This window comes from Salmo salar, chromosome ssa07, assembly GCF_905237065.1.
Source record: "Salmo salar chromosome ssa07, Ssal_v3.1, whole genome shotgun sequence".
Taxonomy (NCBI): Eukaryota; Metazoa; Chordata; class Actinopteri; order Salmoniformes; family Salmonidae; genus Salmo; species Salmo salar.
The window spans coordinates 63870596-63886031 of record NC_059448.1 but is presented as its reverse complement, the minus strand read 5'-3'; the positions used below and the strand labels follow the sequence as shown (position 1 = coordinate 63886031).

General features: G+C 45.6%; 1 protein-coding gene across 1 annotated transcript in view; it reads left to right on the top strand.

Annotated features, from left to right (window-relative positions):
• The window catches only part of LOC106609797 (voltage-dependent L-type calcium channel subunit alpha-1C), a 588474-nt gene that overhangs the window by 206569 nt on the left and 366469 nt on the right, over window positions 1-15436 (top strand). The window contains exon 3 of the mRNA XM_045722531.1: window positions 394-499. Within this exon, the coding sequence (XP_045578487.1) occupies window positions 394-499 (106 nt within the window). The remainder of the gene's footprint in view (window positions 1-393; window positions 500-15436) is intronic.

The window sequence follows — 15436 nt, the reverse complement described above, 5'->3', positions numbered from 1 at the left end:
TATATAGGGAATAGTAGGGCACTATATAGGGAATAGTAGGGCACTATATAGGGAATAGTAGTGCACTATATAGGGAATAGTAGGGCACTATATAGGGAATAGTAGGGCACTATATAGGGAATAGTAGGGCACTATATAGGGAATAGTCTGGCACTATATAGGGAATAGTATGGCACTATTTAGGGAATAGTATGGCACTATATAGGGAATAGTAGGGCACTATATAGGGAATAGTAGGGCACTATATAGGGAATAGTCTGGCACTATATACGGAATAGTAGGGCACTATATAGGGAATAGTAGAGAACTATATAGGGAATAGGGTGCCATTTGGGATGCATCTTTCTCTGTCATCTGATCTCCAGCTTCCTTCCTTAACTCCAGCTCTTCCAGACCGTTTGAAATCATCATTTTGATGACTATATTTGCGAACTGCGTGGCCTTAGCTGTCTACATCCCCTTCCCAGAGGACGACTCCAACGCCACCAACTCAAACCTGGTAAGTCACACCTGATCTGACACAGGCTCTTATGTCATGTTGCTATGGTTATTATGCTCTGTTTGACTGGAGGTACCAGGTGGCTGTGTGGGGGGGTTGAGTTGTCATGATACCTGTATCACCATCCTCCCTTTTGTGGTTTGGTGACATTTACATTTACGTTATGTGGAGTGCAGCTAATATGTTGACTTGGGACTTCTGTATGGTACATACTGTATGTGTTGGTGTTTGAGTGTGTAAATGGTGTTGGTGTTTGAGTGTGTACATGGTGTTTGAGTGTGTAAATGGTGTTGAGTGTGTAAATGGTGTTTGAGTGTGTAAATGGTGTTTGAGTGTGTAAATGGTGTTTGAGTGTGTAAATGGTGTTTGAGTGTGTACATGGTGTTTGAGTGTGTAAATGGTGTTGAGTGTGTAAATGGTGTTTGAGTGTGTAAATGGTGTTTGTGTGTGTACATGGCGTTTGAGTGTGTAAATGGTGTTTGAGCGTGTAAATGGTGTTTGAGTGTGTAAATGGTGTTTGAGTGTGTAAATGGTGTTTGTGTAGAGTGAATGGTGTTGAGTGTGTAAATGGTGTTTGAGTGTGTACATGGTGTTTGAGTGTGTAAATGGTGTTGAGTGTGTAAATGGTTTTTGAGTGTGTAAATGGTGTTTGAGCGTGTAAATGGTGTTTGAGTGTGTAAATGGTGTTTGAGTGTGTAAATGGTGTTTGTGTAGAGTGAATGGTGTTGAGTGTGTAAATGGTGTTTGAGTGTGTACATGGTGTTTGAGTGTGTAAATGGTGTTGAGTGTGTAAATGGTGTTTGAGTGTGTAAATGGTGTTTGAGTGTGTACATGGTGTTTGAGTGTGTAAATGGTGTTTGAGTGTGTACATGGTGTTTGAGTGTGTAAATGGTGTTGAGTGTGTACATGGTGTTTGAGTGTGTAAATGGTTTTTGAGTGTGTAAATGGTATTTGTGTAGAGTGAATGGAGGGAATGTGGGGCTCCCGAGTGGTGCAGTGGTCTAGGTCACTGCATCTCAGTGCTAGAGGTGTCACTACAGACCCTGGTTCGAATCCAGGCTGCATCACATCTTGCCGTGATTGGGAGTCTCATAGGATGGTGCACAATTTGCCCAGCGTCGTCCAGGTTTGGCTGGGCTAGGCTGTCATTGTAAATAAGAATTTGTTCTTAACTGACTTGTCTAGTAAAGAAAATGTGCTGACCTGGTCCTCCTGTATGTTACTGCGTGTGGTTGAGACTGTAACTGCTGGCTGTGTGGTGACCTGGTCCTCCTGTACGTTACTGGGTGTGGTTGAGACTGTAACTGCTGGCTGTGTGGTGACCTGGTCCTCCTGTATGTTACTGCGTGTGGTTGAGACTGTAACTGCTGGCTGTGTGGTGACCTGGTCCTCCTGTACGTTACTGCGTGTGGTTGAGACTGTAACTGCTGGCTGTGCGGTGACCTGGTCCTCCTGTACGTTACTGCGTGTGGTTGAGACTGTAACTGCTGGCTGTGCGGTGACCTGGTCCTCCTGTATGTTACTGGGTGTGGTTGAGACTGTAACTGCTGGCTGTGTGAAGTTAATATGGAATGACTTGATATGTTTTGATGGATGCTGTGTGGTGGAGACAGACAGGTCATGTTTTGTTGGACCATGGGATATTAATATACATGGTGATACAGACAGGTTGTGTTTAAAACAGACCACATTTCCATACTATTTATCTTCATTAGAGTTACCAATGAAAATGGTTCATGGTAAGACATGCTTGTCAGTATCATCCATAAGGACCAGTTGGATCACCAGGAGAATGGTTAATGTAGAACTACTAGCCAGGAGAATGGTTAATGTAGAACTAGTAGCCAGGAGAATGGTTAATGTAGAACTAGCCAGGAGAATGGTTAATGTAGAACTACTAGCCAGGAGAATGGTTAATGTAGAACTAGCCAGGAGAATGGTTAATGTAGAACTACTAGCCAGGAGAATGGTTAATGTAGAACTAGCCAGGAGAATGGTTAATGTAGAACTACTAGCCAGGAGAATGGTTAATGTAGAACTACTAGCCAGGAGAATGGTTAATGTAGAACTACTAGCCAGGAGAATGGTTAATGTAGAACTAGCCAGGAGAATGGTTAATGTAGAACTACTAGCCAGGAGAATGGTTAATGTAGAACTACTAGCTAGGAGAATGGTTAATGTAGAACACCTAGCCAGGAGAATGGTTAATGTAGAACTACTAGCCAGGAGAATGGTTAATGTAGAACTACTAGCCAGGAGAATGGTTAATGTAGAACTAGCCAGGAGAATGGTTCATGTAGAACACCTAGCCAGGAGAATGGTTAATGTAGAACTAGTAGCCAGGAGAATGGTTAATGTAGAACTACTAGCCAGGAGAATGGTTAATGTACAACTACTAGCCAGGAGAATGGTTAATGTAGAACTAGCCAGGAGAATGGTTAATGTAGAACTACTAGCCAGGAGAATGGTTAATGTAGAACACCTAGCCAGGATAATGGTTAATGTAGAACTACTAGCCAGGAGAATGGTTAATGTAGAACTACTAGCCAGGAGAATGGTTAATGTAGAACTACTAGCCAGGAGAATGGTTAATGTAGAACTACTAGCCAGGAGAATGGTTAATGTAGAACTACTAGCCAGGAGAATGGTTAATGTAGAACTACTAGCCAGGAGAATGGTTAATGTAGAACACCTAGCCAGGAGAATGGTTAATGTAGAACTACTTGCCAGGAGAATGGTTAATGTAGAACTAGCCAGGAGAATGGTTCATGTAGAGCTACTAGCCAGGAGAATGGTTCATGTAGAACTACTAGCCAGGAGAATGGTTCATGTAGAACTACTAGCCAGGAGAATGGTTCATGTAGAACTACTAGCCAGGCGAATGGTTAATGTAGAACTACTAGCCAGGAGAATGGTTAATGTAGAACTACTAGCCAGGAGAATGGTTAATGTAGAACTACTAGTCAGGAGAATGGTTCATGTAGAACTACTAGCCAGGAGAATGGTTAATGTAGAACTAGCCAGGAGAATGGTTAATGTAGAACTACTAGCCAGGAGAATGGTTAATGTAGAACACCTAGCCAGGATAATGGTTAATGTAGAACTACTAGCCAGGAGAATGGTTAATGTAGAACTACTAGCCAGGAGAATGGTTAATGTAGAACTACTAGCCAGGAGAATGGTTAATGTAGAACACCTAGCCAGGAGAATGGTTAATGTAGAACTACTAGCCAGGAGAATGGTTAATGTAGAACTACTAGCCAGGAGAATGGTTAATGTAGAACTACTAGCCAGGAGAATGGTTAATGTAGAACTACTAACCAGGAGAATGGTTAATGTAGAACTACTAGCCAGGAGAATTGTTAATGTAGAACTACTAACCAGAAGGTCACATATCTACAGATGTAGGATCTTAATTTGATCATTCCTTTGTTGCTGAGAATTTTACTGCTCAGCAGGAAATGCAAACGTGTAGTTTATTCTTTTAAAACGTCTTCTAAAGTCTGTCAGGTGGCTGTTATCCGTCTACATTAGAAGTGTTGGACACTAATCCTCTGAGGTAAGATAAAGCTTGTCTGTTTGTCTGTCTGCCTGTCTGTTTGCATGTACAGTATATCTGCCTGTCTGTCTGTCTGTCTGTTGTCTGTCTGTCTGTCTGTCTGTCTGTCTGTCTGTCTGTCTGTCTGTCTGTCTGTCTGTCTGTCTGTCTGTCTGTCTGTCTGTCTGTCTGTCTGTCTGTCTGTCTGTCTGTCTGTCTGTCTGTCTGTCTGTCTGTCTGTCAGAGCTGGAGATTGACATGGACTCATCATCTCCCTATTTCTCCTCTCTCTCTCTGTCTCTCTCTCTGTCTCTGTCTCTGTCTCTGTCTCTGTCTCTGTGTCTCTCTCTCTCTCTCTCTCTCTCTCTCTCTCTCTCTCTCTCTCTCTCTCTCTCTCTCTCTCTCTCTCTCTCTCTCTCTCTCTCTCTCTCTCTCTCTGTCTCTCTCTGTCTCTCTCTGTAGTCTGTGACTGCATAATGTGTGGCTAGCTAATTGTTCCTGGTTTTGAAAAAGCACAACCTGTGGGCCAACACAAATTTGTCACAACAGATTTCAGGCTGGAGCCATTTACTTGTGAACCGGAAAATATAATCTATTCTTGGCTGTGATCTCTCTCTCTCTTTCTCTTCTCCCTCTCTCTCTCTCTCCTCCCTCTCTCTCCTCCCTCTCTCTCTCTTCTCCCTCTCTCCCTCTCTCTCTCTCTGGCGTACTACCTGACAACCACAGGACACACTATGAATACCAGAGAGACAACCTGACCATGATCTCCTGTAGTCTGCACAGTCTACCATCATGTTCCATGTCCACATTACACTACACTTCACAACACGCATGTGAAGGGAGAACAAAGTGCCAGCAGGACAGCAGTGGTTACAAAGGGGAGACTGAAGAGACTGGGGAGACTGAGGAAACTGGAGAGACTGAAGGGACTGGGGAGACTGGGGAGGCTGGAGAGACTGGGGAGACTGGAGAGACTGGGGAGACTGGGGAGACTGAAGGGACTGGGGAGACTGGAGAGACTGGAGAGACTAGAGAGACTGGGGAGACTGGGGAGACTGGAGAGACGGGGGAGGCTGGAGAGACTGGAGAGACTGGAGAGACTGGGGAGACTGGAGAGACTGGGGAGACTGGAGAGACTGGGGAGACTGGGGAGACTGGAGAGACGGGGGAGGCTGGAGAGACTGGAGAGACTGGGGAGACTGGGGAGACTGGGGAGACTGGAGAGACTGGAGAGACTGGGGAGACTGGAGAGACTGGGGAGACTGGAGAGACTGGGGAGACTGGGGAGGCTGGAGAGACTGGGGAGACTGGGGAGACTGGAGAGACTGAAGAGACTGAGGAAACTGGAGAGACTGAAGGGACTGGAGATACTGGTGAGGCTGGAGAGGCTGGAGAGACTGAAGAGACTGAGGAAACTGGAGAGACTGAAGGGACTGGGGAGACTGGAGAGACTGGAGAGACTAGAGAGACTGGGGATACTGGGGAGACTGGAGAGACGGGGGAGGCTGAAGAGACTGGAGAGACTGGAGAGACTGGAGAGACTGGGGAGACTGGGGAGACTGGAGAGACGGGGGAGGCTGGGGAGACTGGGGAGACTGGGGAGACTGGGGAGGCTGGGGAGACTGGGGAGGCTGGGGAGGCTGGGGAGACTAGAGAGACTGGGGAGACTGGAGAGACTGGGGAGACTGGAGAGACTGGAGAGACTGGGGAGACTGGAGAGGCTGGGGAGACTGGGGAGACTGGAGAGGCTGGGGAGTAGGAGCGGAAGAGAGAAAGAGGAGGGAGAGATGGAGGGAAGATGGAGAGAGAGGACAACAAATGGACATCAGAAAGGCTGCTCTCATCCCATTACATTGTCTCCCCCTCCCTCTCTCTCTCTCTCTCTCTCTCTCTCTCTCTCTCTCTCTCTCTCTCTCTCTCTCTCTCTCTCTCTACCTCCCTCTCTCTCCCTCTCTCTTCCTCTCTCTTCCTCTCTCCCTCTCTCTTCCTCTCTCGTTCTCTCTCTCGCTCTCTCTCTTTCTACCTCCCTCTCTCTCTTGCTCTCTCTCTTTCTACCTCCCTCTCTCCCCCCTCTCTCTCCCTCTCTCTCTCTCCCTCTCTCTACCTCTCTCCCTCTCTCTTCCTCTCTCCCTCTCTCCCTCTTTCCCTCTCTCCCTCTCTCTCAGGGTAAAGGAGAGGAGAGGGAAGGGAGGAGGAGAGGTGAGGAGGAGAGGGGGAGGAGAGCAGAGGAGAGGGGAGGGGAGGAGAGTAGAGAAGGAGAGGGGAGGAAGAGAGAGGAGGAGAGGGGAGGTGAGGAGAGTAGAGGAGAGGGGAGGAGAGTAGAGAAGCAGATGGGAGGAAGAGAAAGGAGGAGAGGGGAGGTGAGGGGAGGAGAGTACAGGAGGACAGGGGAGGAGAGTAGGAGCGGAGAGGGGAGGTGAGGGGAGGGGAGGAGAGTACAGGAGGAGAGTAGGATCGGAGAGGACAGGAGGAGAGTACAGGAGGAGAGGGGAGGGGAGTAGGAGAGTACAGGAGGAGAGGGGAGGGGAGTAGGAGAGTACAGGAGGAGAGGGGATGGGAGTAGGAGAGTACAGGAGGAGAGGGGAGGGGAGTAGGAGAGTACAGGAAGAGAGGGGAGGGGAGTAGGAGAGTACAGGAGGAGAGGAGAGGGATCTGTACTTTATTCCTGCTTTGCAGCTGAGGGAGGAAAATCCACTTTGGTAGATGAATATTTAATCCCACTACTCTGTGCTACGTAGTGGTCCTTTCAGAATGGCTTTAATTCTCTGATGCTAGTCAACATGCATGCTGCATAGCGTCTGTGATGAGATGGCTTGGCCTTGCTGTGTGACTCAGACAATGTTCCTTCAATGTCCCTGTACAGCCTGTTTCCACTGAGCTTGTCTACAGCCAGTCAATTACTCTGACTTACCAACTGTATGTCCGGTGTGTATTGTTGGAACCAAGCAGGTTTTGTTAACTATGTTCTTCACTACCAAAATGTTACTCAGGGGGCCTGCAGGACAGTGTTGACTATGTTCTTCACTACCATAATGTTACTCAGGGGCCCTGCAGGACAGTGTTGACTATGTTCTTCACTACCATAATGTTACTCAGGGGGCCTGCAGGACAGTGTTAACTATGTTCTTCACTACCATAATGTTACTCAGGGGCCCTGCAGGACAGTGTTGACTATGTTCTTCACTACCATAATGTTACTCAGGGGGCCTGCAGGACAGTGTTAACTATGTTCTTCACTACCATAATGTTACTCAGACCTGCAGGACAGTGTTAACTATGTTCTTCACTACCATAATGTTACTCAGGCCTGCAGGACAGTGTTAACTATGTTCTTCACTACCATAATGTTACTCAGGGGGTCTGCAGGACAGTGTTAACTATGTTCTTCACTACCATAATGTTACTCAGGGGGCCCTGCAGGACAGTGTTAACTATGTTCTTCACTACCATAATGTTACTCAGGGGCCCTGCAGGACAGTGTTAACTATGTTCTTCACTACCATAATGTTACTCAGGGGCCCTGCAGGACAGTGTTAACTATGTTCTTCACTACCATAATGTTACTCAGGGGCCCTGCAGGACAGTGTTGACTATGTTCTTCACTACCATAATGTTACTCAGGGGCCCTGCAGGACAGTGTTGACTATGTTCTTCACTACCATAATGTTACTCAGGCCTGCATGACAGTGTTGACTATGTTCTTCACTACCATAATGTTACTCAGGGGCCCTGCAGGACAGTGTTGACTATGTTCTTCACTACCATAATGTTACTCAGGGGCCCTGCAGGACAGTGTTAACTATGTTCTTCACTACCATAATGTTACTCAGGCCTGCAGGACAGTGTTAACTATGTTCTTCACTACCATAATGTTACTCAGGGGCCCTGCAGGACAGTGTTGACTATGTTCTTCACTACCATAATGTTACTCAGGCCTGCAGGACAGTGTTGACTATGTTCTTCACTACCATAATGTTACTCAGGGGGCCTGCAGGACAGTGTTGACTATGTTCTTCACTACCATAATGTTACTCAGGCCTGCAGGACAGTGTTGACTATGTTCTTCACTACCATAATGTTACTCAGGCCTGCAGGACAGTGTTGACTATGTTCTTCACTACCATAATGTTACTCAGGGGCCCTGCAGGACAGTGTTAACTATGTTCTTCACTACCATAATGTTACTCAGGGGCCCTGCAGGACAGTGTTAACTATGTTCTTCACTACCATAATGTTACTCAGGGGGCCTGCAGGACAGTGTTGACTATGTTCTTCACTACCATAATGTTACTCAGGCCTGCAGGACAGTGTTAACTATGTTCTTCACTACCATAATGTTACTCAGGCCTGCAGGACAGTGTTAACTATGTTCTTCACTACCATAATGTTACTCAGGGGCCCTGCAGGACAGTGTTAACTATGTTCTTCACTACCATAATGTTACTCAGGGGCCCTGCAGGACAGTGTTAACTATGTTCTTCACTACCATAATGTTACTCAGGGGCCCTGCAGGACAGTGTTAACTATGTTCTTCACTACCATAATGTTACTCAGGGGCCCTGCAGGACAGTGTTAACTATGTTCTTCACTACCATAATGTTACTCAGGGGGCCTGCAGGACAGTGTTAACTATGTTCTTCACTACCATAATGTTACTCAGGGGGCCTGCAGGACAGTGTTAACTATGTTCTTCACTACCATAATGTTACTCAGGGGCCCTGCAGGACAGTGTTGACTATGTTCTTCACTACCATAATGTTACTCAGGCCTGCAGGACAGTGTTAACTATGTTCTTCACTACCATAATGTTACTCAGGGGCCCTGCAGGACAGTGTTAACTATGTTCTTCACTACCATAATGTTACTCAGGGGCCCTACAGGACAGTGTTGACTATGTTCTTCACTACCATAATGTTACTCAGGGGCCTGCAGGACAGTGTTAACTATGTTCTTCACTACCATAATGTTACTCAGGGGCCCTGCAGGACAGTGTTGACTATGTTCTTCACTACCATAATGATACTCAGGGGCCCTGCAGGACAGTGTTAACTATGTTCTTCACTACCATAATGTTACTCAGGGGCCCTGCAGGACAGTGTTAACTATGTTCTTCACTATCATAATGTTACTCAGGGGCCCTGCAGGACAGTGTTAACTATGTTCTTCACTACCATAATGTTACTCAGGGGCCCTGCAGGACAGTGTTGACTATGTTCTTCACTACCATAATGTTACTCAGGGGGTCTGCAGGACAGTGTTAACTATGTTCTTCACTACCATAATGTTACTCAGGGGCCCTGCAGGACAGTGTTAACTATGTTCTTCACTACCATAATGTTACTCAGGGGGCCTGCAGGACAGTGTTAACTATGTTCTTCACTACCATAATGTTACTCAGGGGCCCTGCAGGACAGTGTTGACTATGTTCTTCACTACCATAATGTTACTCAGGCCTGCAGGACAGTGTTGACTATGTTCTTCACTACCATAATGTTACTCAGGGGCCCTGCAGGACAGTGTTGACTATGTTCTTCACTACCATAATGTTACTCAGGCCTGCAGGACAGTGTTGACTATGTTCTTCACTACCATAATGTTACTCAGGGGCCCTGCAGGACAGTGTTGACTATGTTCTTCACTACCATAATGTTACTCAGGGGCCCTGCAGGACAGTGTTGACTATGTTCTTCACTACCATAATGTTACTCAGGGGCCCTGCAGGACAGTGTTGACTATGTTCTTCACTACCATAATGTTACTCAGGGGCCCTGCAGGACAGTGTTGACTATGTTCTTCACTACCATAATGTTACTCAGGCCTGCAGGACAGTGTTGACTATGTTCTTCACTACCATAATGTTACTCAGGGGCCCTGCAGGACAGTGTTAACTATGTTCTTCACTACCATAATGTTACTCAGGCCTGCAGGACAGTGTTAACTATGTTCTTCACTACCATAATGTTACTCAGGGGGCCTGCAGGACAGTGTTGACTATGTTCTTCACTACCATAATGTTACTCAGGCCTGCAGGACAGTGTTAACTATGTTCTTCACTACCATAATGTTACTCAGGGGCCCTGCAGGACAGTGTTGACTATGTTCTTCACTACCATAATGTTACTCAGGGGGCCTGCAGGACAGTGTTGACTATGTTCTTCACTACCATAATGTTACTCAGGGGCCCTGCAGGACAGTGTTGACTATGTTCTTCACTACCATAATGTTACTCAGGCCTGCAGGACAGTGTTAACTATGTTCTTCACTACCATAATGTTACTCAGGGGCCCTGCAGGACAGTGTTGACTATGTTCTTCACTACCATAATGTTACTCAGGCCTGCAGGACAGTGTTAACTATGTTCTTCACTACCATAATGTTACTCAGGGGCCCTGCAGGACAGTGTTGACTATGTTCTTCACTACCATAATGTTACTCAGGCCTGCAGGACAGTGTTAACTATGTTCTTCACTACCATAATGTTACTCAGGGGGCCTGCAGGACAGTGTTAACTATGTTCTTCACTACCATAATGTTACTCAGGGGCCCTGCAGGACAGTGTTAACTATGTTCTTCACTACCATAATGTTACTCAGGGGCCCTGCAGGACAGTGTTAACTATGTTCTTCACTACCATAATGTTACTCAGGGGCCCTGCAGGACAGTGTTGACTATGTTCTTCACTACCATAATGTTACTCAGGGGCCCTGCAGGACAGTGTTAACTATGTTCTTCACTACCATAATGTTACTCAGGGGCCCTGCAGGACAGTGTTGACTATGTTCTTCACTACCATAATGTTACTCAGGGGGCCTGCAGGACAGTGTTAACTATGTTCTTCACTACCATAATGTTACTCAGGGGCCCTGCAGGACAGTGTTGACTATGTTCTTCACTACCATAATGTTACTCAGGGGCCCTGCAGGACAGTGTTAACTATGTTCTTCACTACCATAATGTTACTCAGGGGCCCTGCAGGACAGTCTTGACTATGTTCTTCACTACCATAATGTTACTCAGGGGCCCTGCAGGACAGTGTTGACTATGTTCTTCACTACCATAATGTTACTCAGGGGCCCTGCAGGACAGTGTTGACTATGTTCTTCACTACCATAATGTTACTCAGGGGCCCTGCAGGACAGTGTTGACTATGTTCTTCACTACCATAATGTTACTCAGGGGCCCTGCAGGACAGTGTTGACTATGTTCTTCACTACCATAATGTTACTCAGGGGCCCTGCAGGACAGTGTTGACTATGTTCTTCACTACCATAATGTTACTCAGGCCTGCAGGACAGTGTTAACTATGTTCTTCACTACCATAATGTTACTCAGGGGGCCTGCAGGGCCGTGTTGGGTGAGATGTGGCCATGAGGACATAGGGCTAGTTCAGACACTTCTGTCTGCTGTTAAGCCAGATACAAACACTCCGCCCACAGCACCCCCTCCTCACCCGACCCCCACCCACTGCGCCCGCCAAATAAATACATAATAACGTTTAAATAAATCCCACAGTAAATAATCCCACAGCATCCCTGTCTCGGACCCCCACCCCCCCAAAAAAAACAGAAATATGCTTTTCGTTAACTATCACTCGCTCTTTACTTTCCCTCCCTGCTAGCTCTGTTTTGCTGATAGTTACTTTATGGAGGAAAAATTGACTATGACTGTGATGTGTGGTTAACCTAGCTATCTTAAGATGAGTGCACTAACTCTGAGTCCCTCTGAAAAAGAGCGTTTGCTAAATGACTCAAATGTAAATTTGAAATGTGATGTATTGAGACAGCGGCGACACGTAGACACTCTGAACAAACCCCAGGTCACTTCCTGGTCTTTGAAGCTCCGCCAAGCCAACCCATCAGCTCCCAGCAGGATTTCTGACCCAAGCCCTGATTGGCCAATGGGACTTTTCAGTTACTGTCCCCTTTCTTCTCATATCATCCTCGGCTCATCTTTCTCTGTCTCCATCCTTCCATCACTCCATCCCTCAGGCTAACATTCTTTATGATGATAGTGTGGAGGCTGGAGGGCCTTTGGCCATGCTGGCTGGCCTCTGGTCCTCTTTGGCTCTCTTCAACCTTATAGAAATAAACACTGAGCTAAGGCCACTGAGCCTGATGACGCTGGTGACAGAGATGGAGAGGGAGGTTTTTCTGTCACTGAAATACGTGTCATAAGACGAAGCATCAGTAGTCTACAGTGTGTCACTTTGTCCGTGTCTGAATCCGTCCCACGCGGTAACGCTGCATATACAGATGTAGTATCTTCATTTGATCACTCTTTTGGAGCTGAGAATTGTCAAAGCACGCATATATTTCCTTTAATTACGTAACACAATGCTTCTGACAGATTAGTAGGAACTAGAGGTCAACTGATTATGATTTTTCAACGCCGATACCGATACCGATTATTGGAGGACCAAAAACCGCCGATGCCGATTAATCGGCCAATTTTTAAAAAACGGTATTTATTTATTTATTTGTAATAATGACAATTACAACAATACTGAATGAACACTTTTACTTTAACTTAATATAATACATCAATCAAATCAATTTAGCCTCAAATGTATAATAATGAAACGTTCAATTTGGTATAAATAATGCAAAAACAAAGTATTGGATTGTAACGGTCGTCGTATGTAGTAGACCAAGGCGCAGCGGGTTGAGTGCTCATATTAAACTTTTATTGAACACTTAAATAACAAAACAAGAAAATGAACGACAAACAGTCTTGCAGGCTAAACACAGCAGTGCAAAAACAACTTCCCACAAACCACAGGTGAAAAAAGGACTACCTAAGTATGACTCCCAATCAGCAACAACGATGTACATCTGTTCCTGAATGAGAGCCATACCAGGCCAACAAAGAAATACACAACCTAGAAAATCATAGAAATACAAAACCAGAACAATACCCAAAAACCCCGGGACACATAAAACAAACACCCCTCTTACATAAATACATATCCCAACAAACCCCGAACCACATAAAACAAACACCTCCTGCCACGTCCTGACCAACCTACAATAACAAATAACCCCTTTACTGGTCAGGACGTGACATGGAGAAGAAAGTAAAAGTGCAATATGTGCCATGTAAAAAATATAACGTTTAAGTTCCTTGCTCAGAACATAAGAACATATGAAAGCTGGTGGTTCCTTTTAACATGAGTCTTCAATATTTCCAGGTAAGAAGTTTTAGGTTGAGGTTATAGGAATTATAGGACTATTTCTCTCTATACGATTTGTATTTCATATACCTTTGACTATTGGATGTTCTTATAGGCACTTTAGTATTGCCTGTGTAACAGTATAGCTTCCGTCCCTCTCCTCGCTCCTACCTGGGCTCGAACCAGGAACACATCGACAACAGCCACCCTCAAGCATCGTTACCCATCACTCCACAAAACCCGCGGTCCTTGCAGAGCAAAGGGAACAACTACTCCAAGTCTCAGAGCGAGTGACATCACCAATTGAAACGTTATTTGCGCGCACCCGCTAACTAGCTAGCCATTTCACATCGGTTACACCAGCCTAATCTCGGGAGTTGATAGGCTTGAAGTCATAAACAGCTCAATGCTTGAAGCACAGCGAAGAGCTGCTGGTAAAACGCACCAAGGTGCTGTTTGAATGAATGCTTACGAGCTGCTGCTGCCTACCATCGCTCAGTCAGACTGCTCTATCAAATATCAAATCATAGACTTAACTATAACATAATAACACACAGAAATACGAGCCTTTGGTCATTAATATGGTCGAATCCGGAAACTATCATTTCGAAAACAAATCGTTTATTCTTTCAGTGAAATACGGAACTATTCCGTATTTTATCTAACGGATGGCATCCTTAAGTCTAAATATTGCTGTTACATTGTACAACCTTCAATGTTATGTCATAATTATGTACAATTCTGGCAAATTAATTACAGTCTTTGTTAGGAATAAATGGACTTCACACAGTTTGCAACGAGCCAGTCGGCCCAAACTGCTGCATATACCCTGACTGCTTGCACGGAACGCAAGAGAAGTGACACAATTTCCTTAGTTATAAGAAATTCATGTTAGCAGGCAATATTAACTAAATATGCAGGTTTAAAAATATATACTTGTGTACTGATTTTAAAGAAAGGCATTGATGTTTATGGTTAGGTACACATTGGTGCAACGACAGTGCTTTTTTCGCGAATGCGCTTGTTAAATCACCCGTTTGGCGAAGTAGGCTGTGATTCAATGATAAATTAACAGGCACCGCATTGATTATATGCAATGCAGGACACGTTAGATAAACTAGTTATATCATCAACCATGTGTAGTTAACTAGTGATTATGTTAAGATTGATTGTTTTTTATAAGATAAGTTTAATGCTAGCTAGCAACTTACCTTGGCTTCTTGCTGCCCTCGCATAACAGGTAGTCAGCCTGCCACGCAGTGGAGTGCAATGTAAGGCAGGTGGTTAGAGCGTTGGACTAGTAAGCGGAAGGTTGCAGAAACGAATCCCCGAGCTGACAAGGTAAAAATCTGTTGTTCTGCCCCTGAACAAGGCAGTTAACCCACCGTTCCTAGGCCATCATTGAAAATAAGAATGTGTTCTTAACTGACTTGCCTAGTTAAATAAAGGTAACATTTAAATATATATATTTTTTAAACAATCGGTGTCCAAAAATACCGATTACCGATTGTTATGAAAACTTGAAATCGGCCCTAAGAAATCGGCCATTCCGATTAATCGGTCGACCTCTAGTAGGAACTGATGGAAAACACCAAATGGAGACATCAGCTAGCTCAACCATGTACCCTCTTACTGTGGCTCTACCATGTACCCTCTTACTGTGGCTCTACCATGTACCCTCTTACTGTGAGGGTACAGGGTGGGGGTACTGTGAGGGTACAGGGTGGGGGGGTACTATGAGGGTACAGGGTGGGGGGGTACTGTGAGGGTACAGAGTGGGGGGGTACTGTGAGGGTACATGGTGGGGGGTACTGTGAGGGTACAGGGTGGGGGGGTACTATGAGGGTACAGGGTGGGGGTACTGTGAGGGTACAGAGTGTGGGGGGTACTGTGAGGGTACAGGGTGGGGGGCTACTGTGAGGGTACAGAGTGTGGGGGTACTGTGAGGGTAGAGTGGGGGGAGGTACTGTGAGGGTACAGCCTATGTGCACACTGCCCACAAAATGAGGTGGAAACTGAGCTGCACTTCCTAACCTCCTGCCAAATGTATGACCATATTAGAGACACATATTTCCCTCAGATTACACATATCCACAAAGAATTCGAAAACAAACCCGATTTTGATAAAGTCCCATATCTACTGGGTGAAATACACAGTGTGACATCACAGCAGCAAGATTTGTGACCTGTTCCCACAAGAAAAGGTCAACCAGTGAAGAACAAACACCAT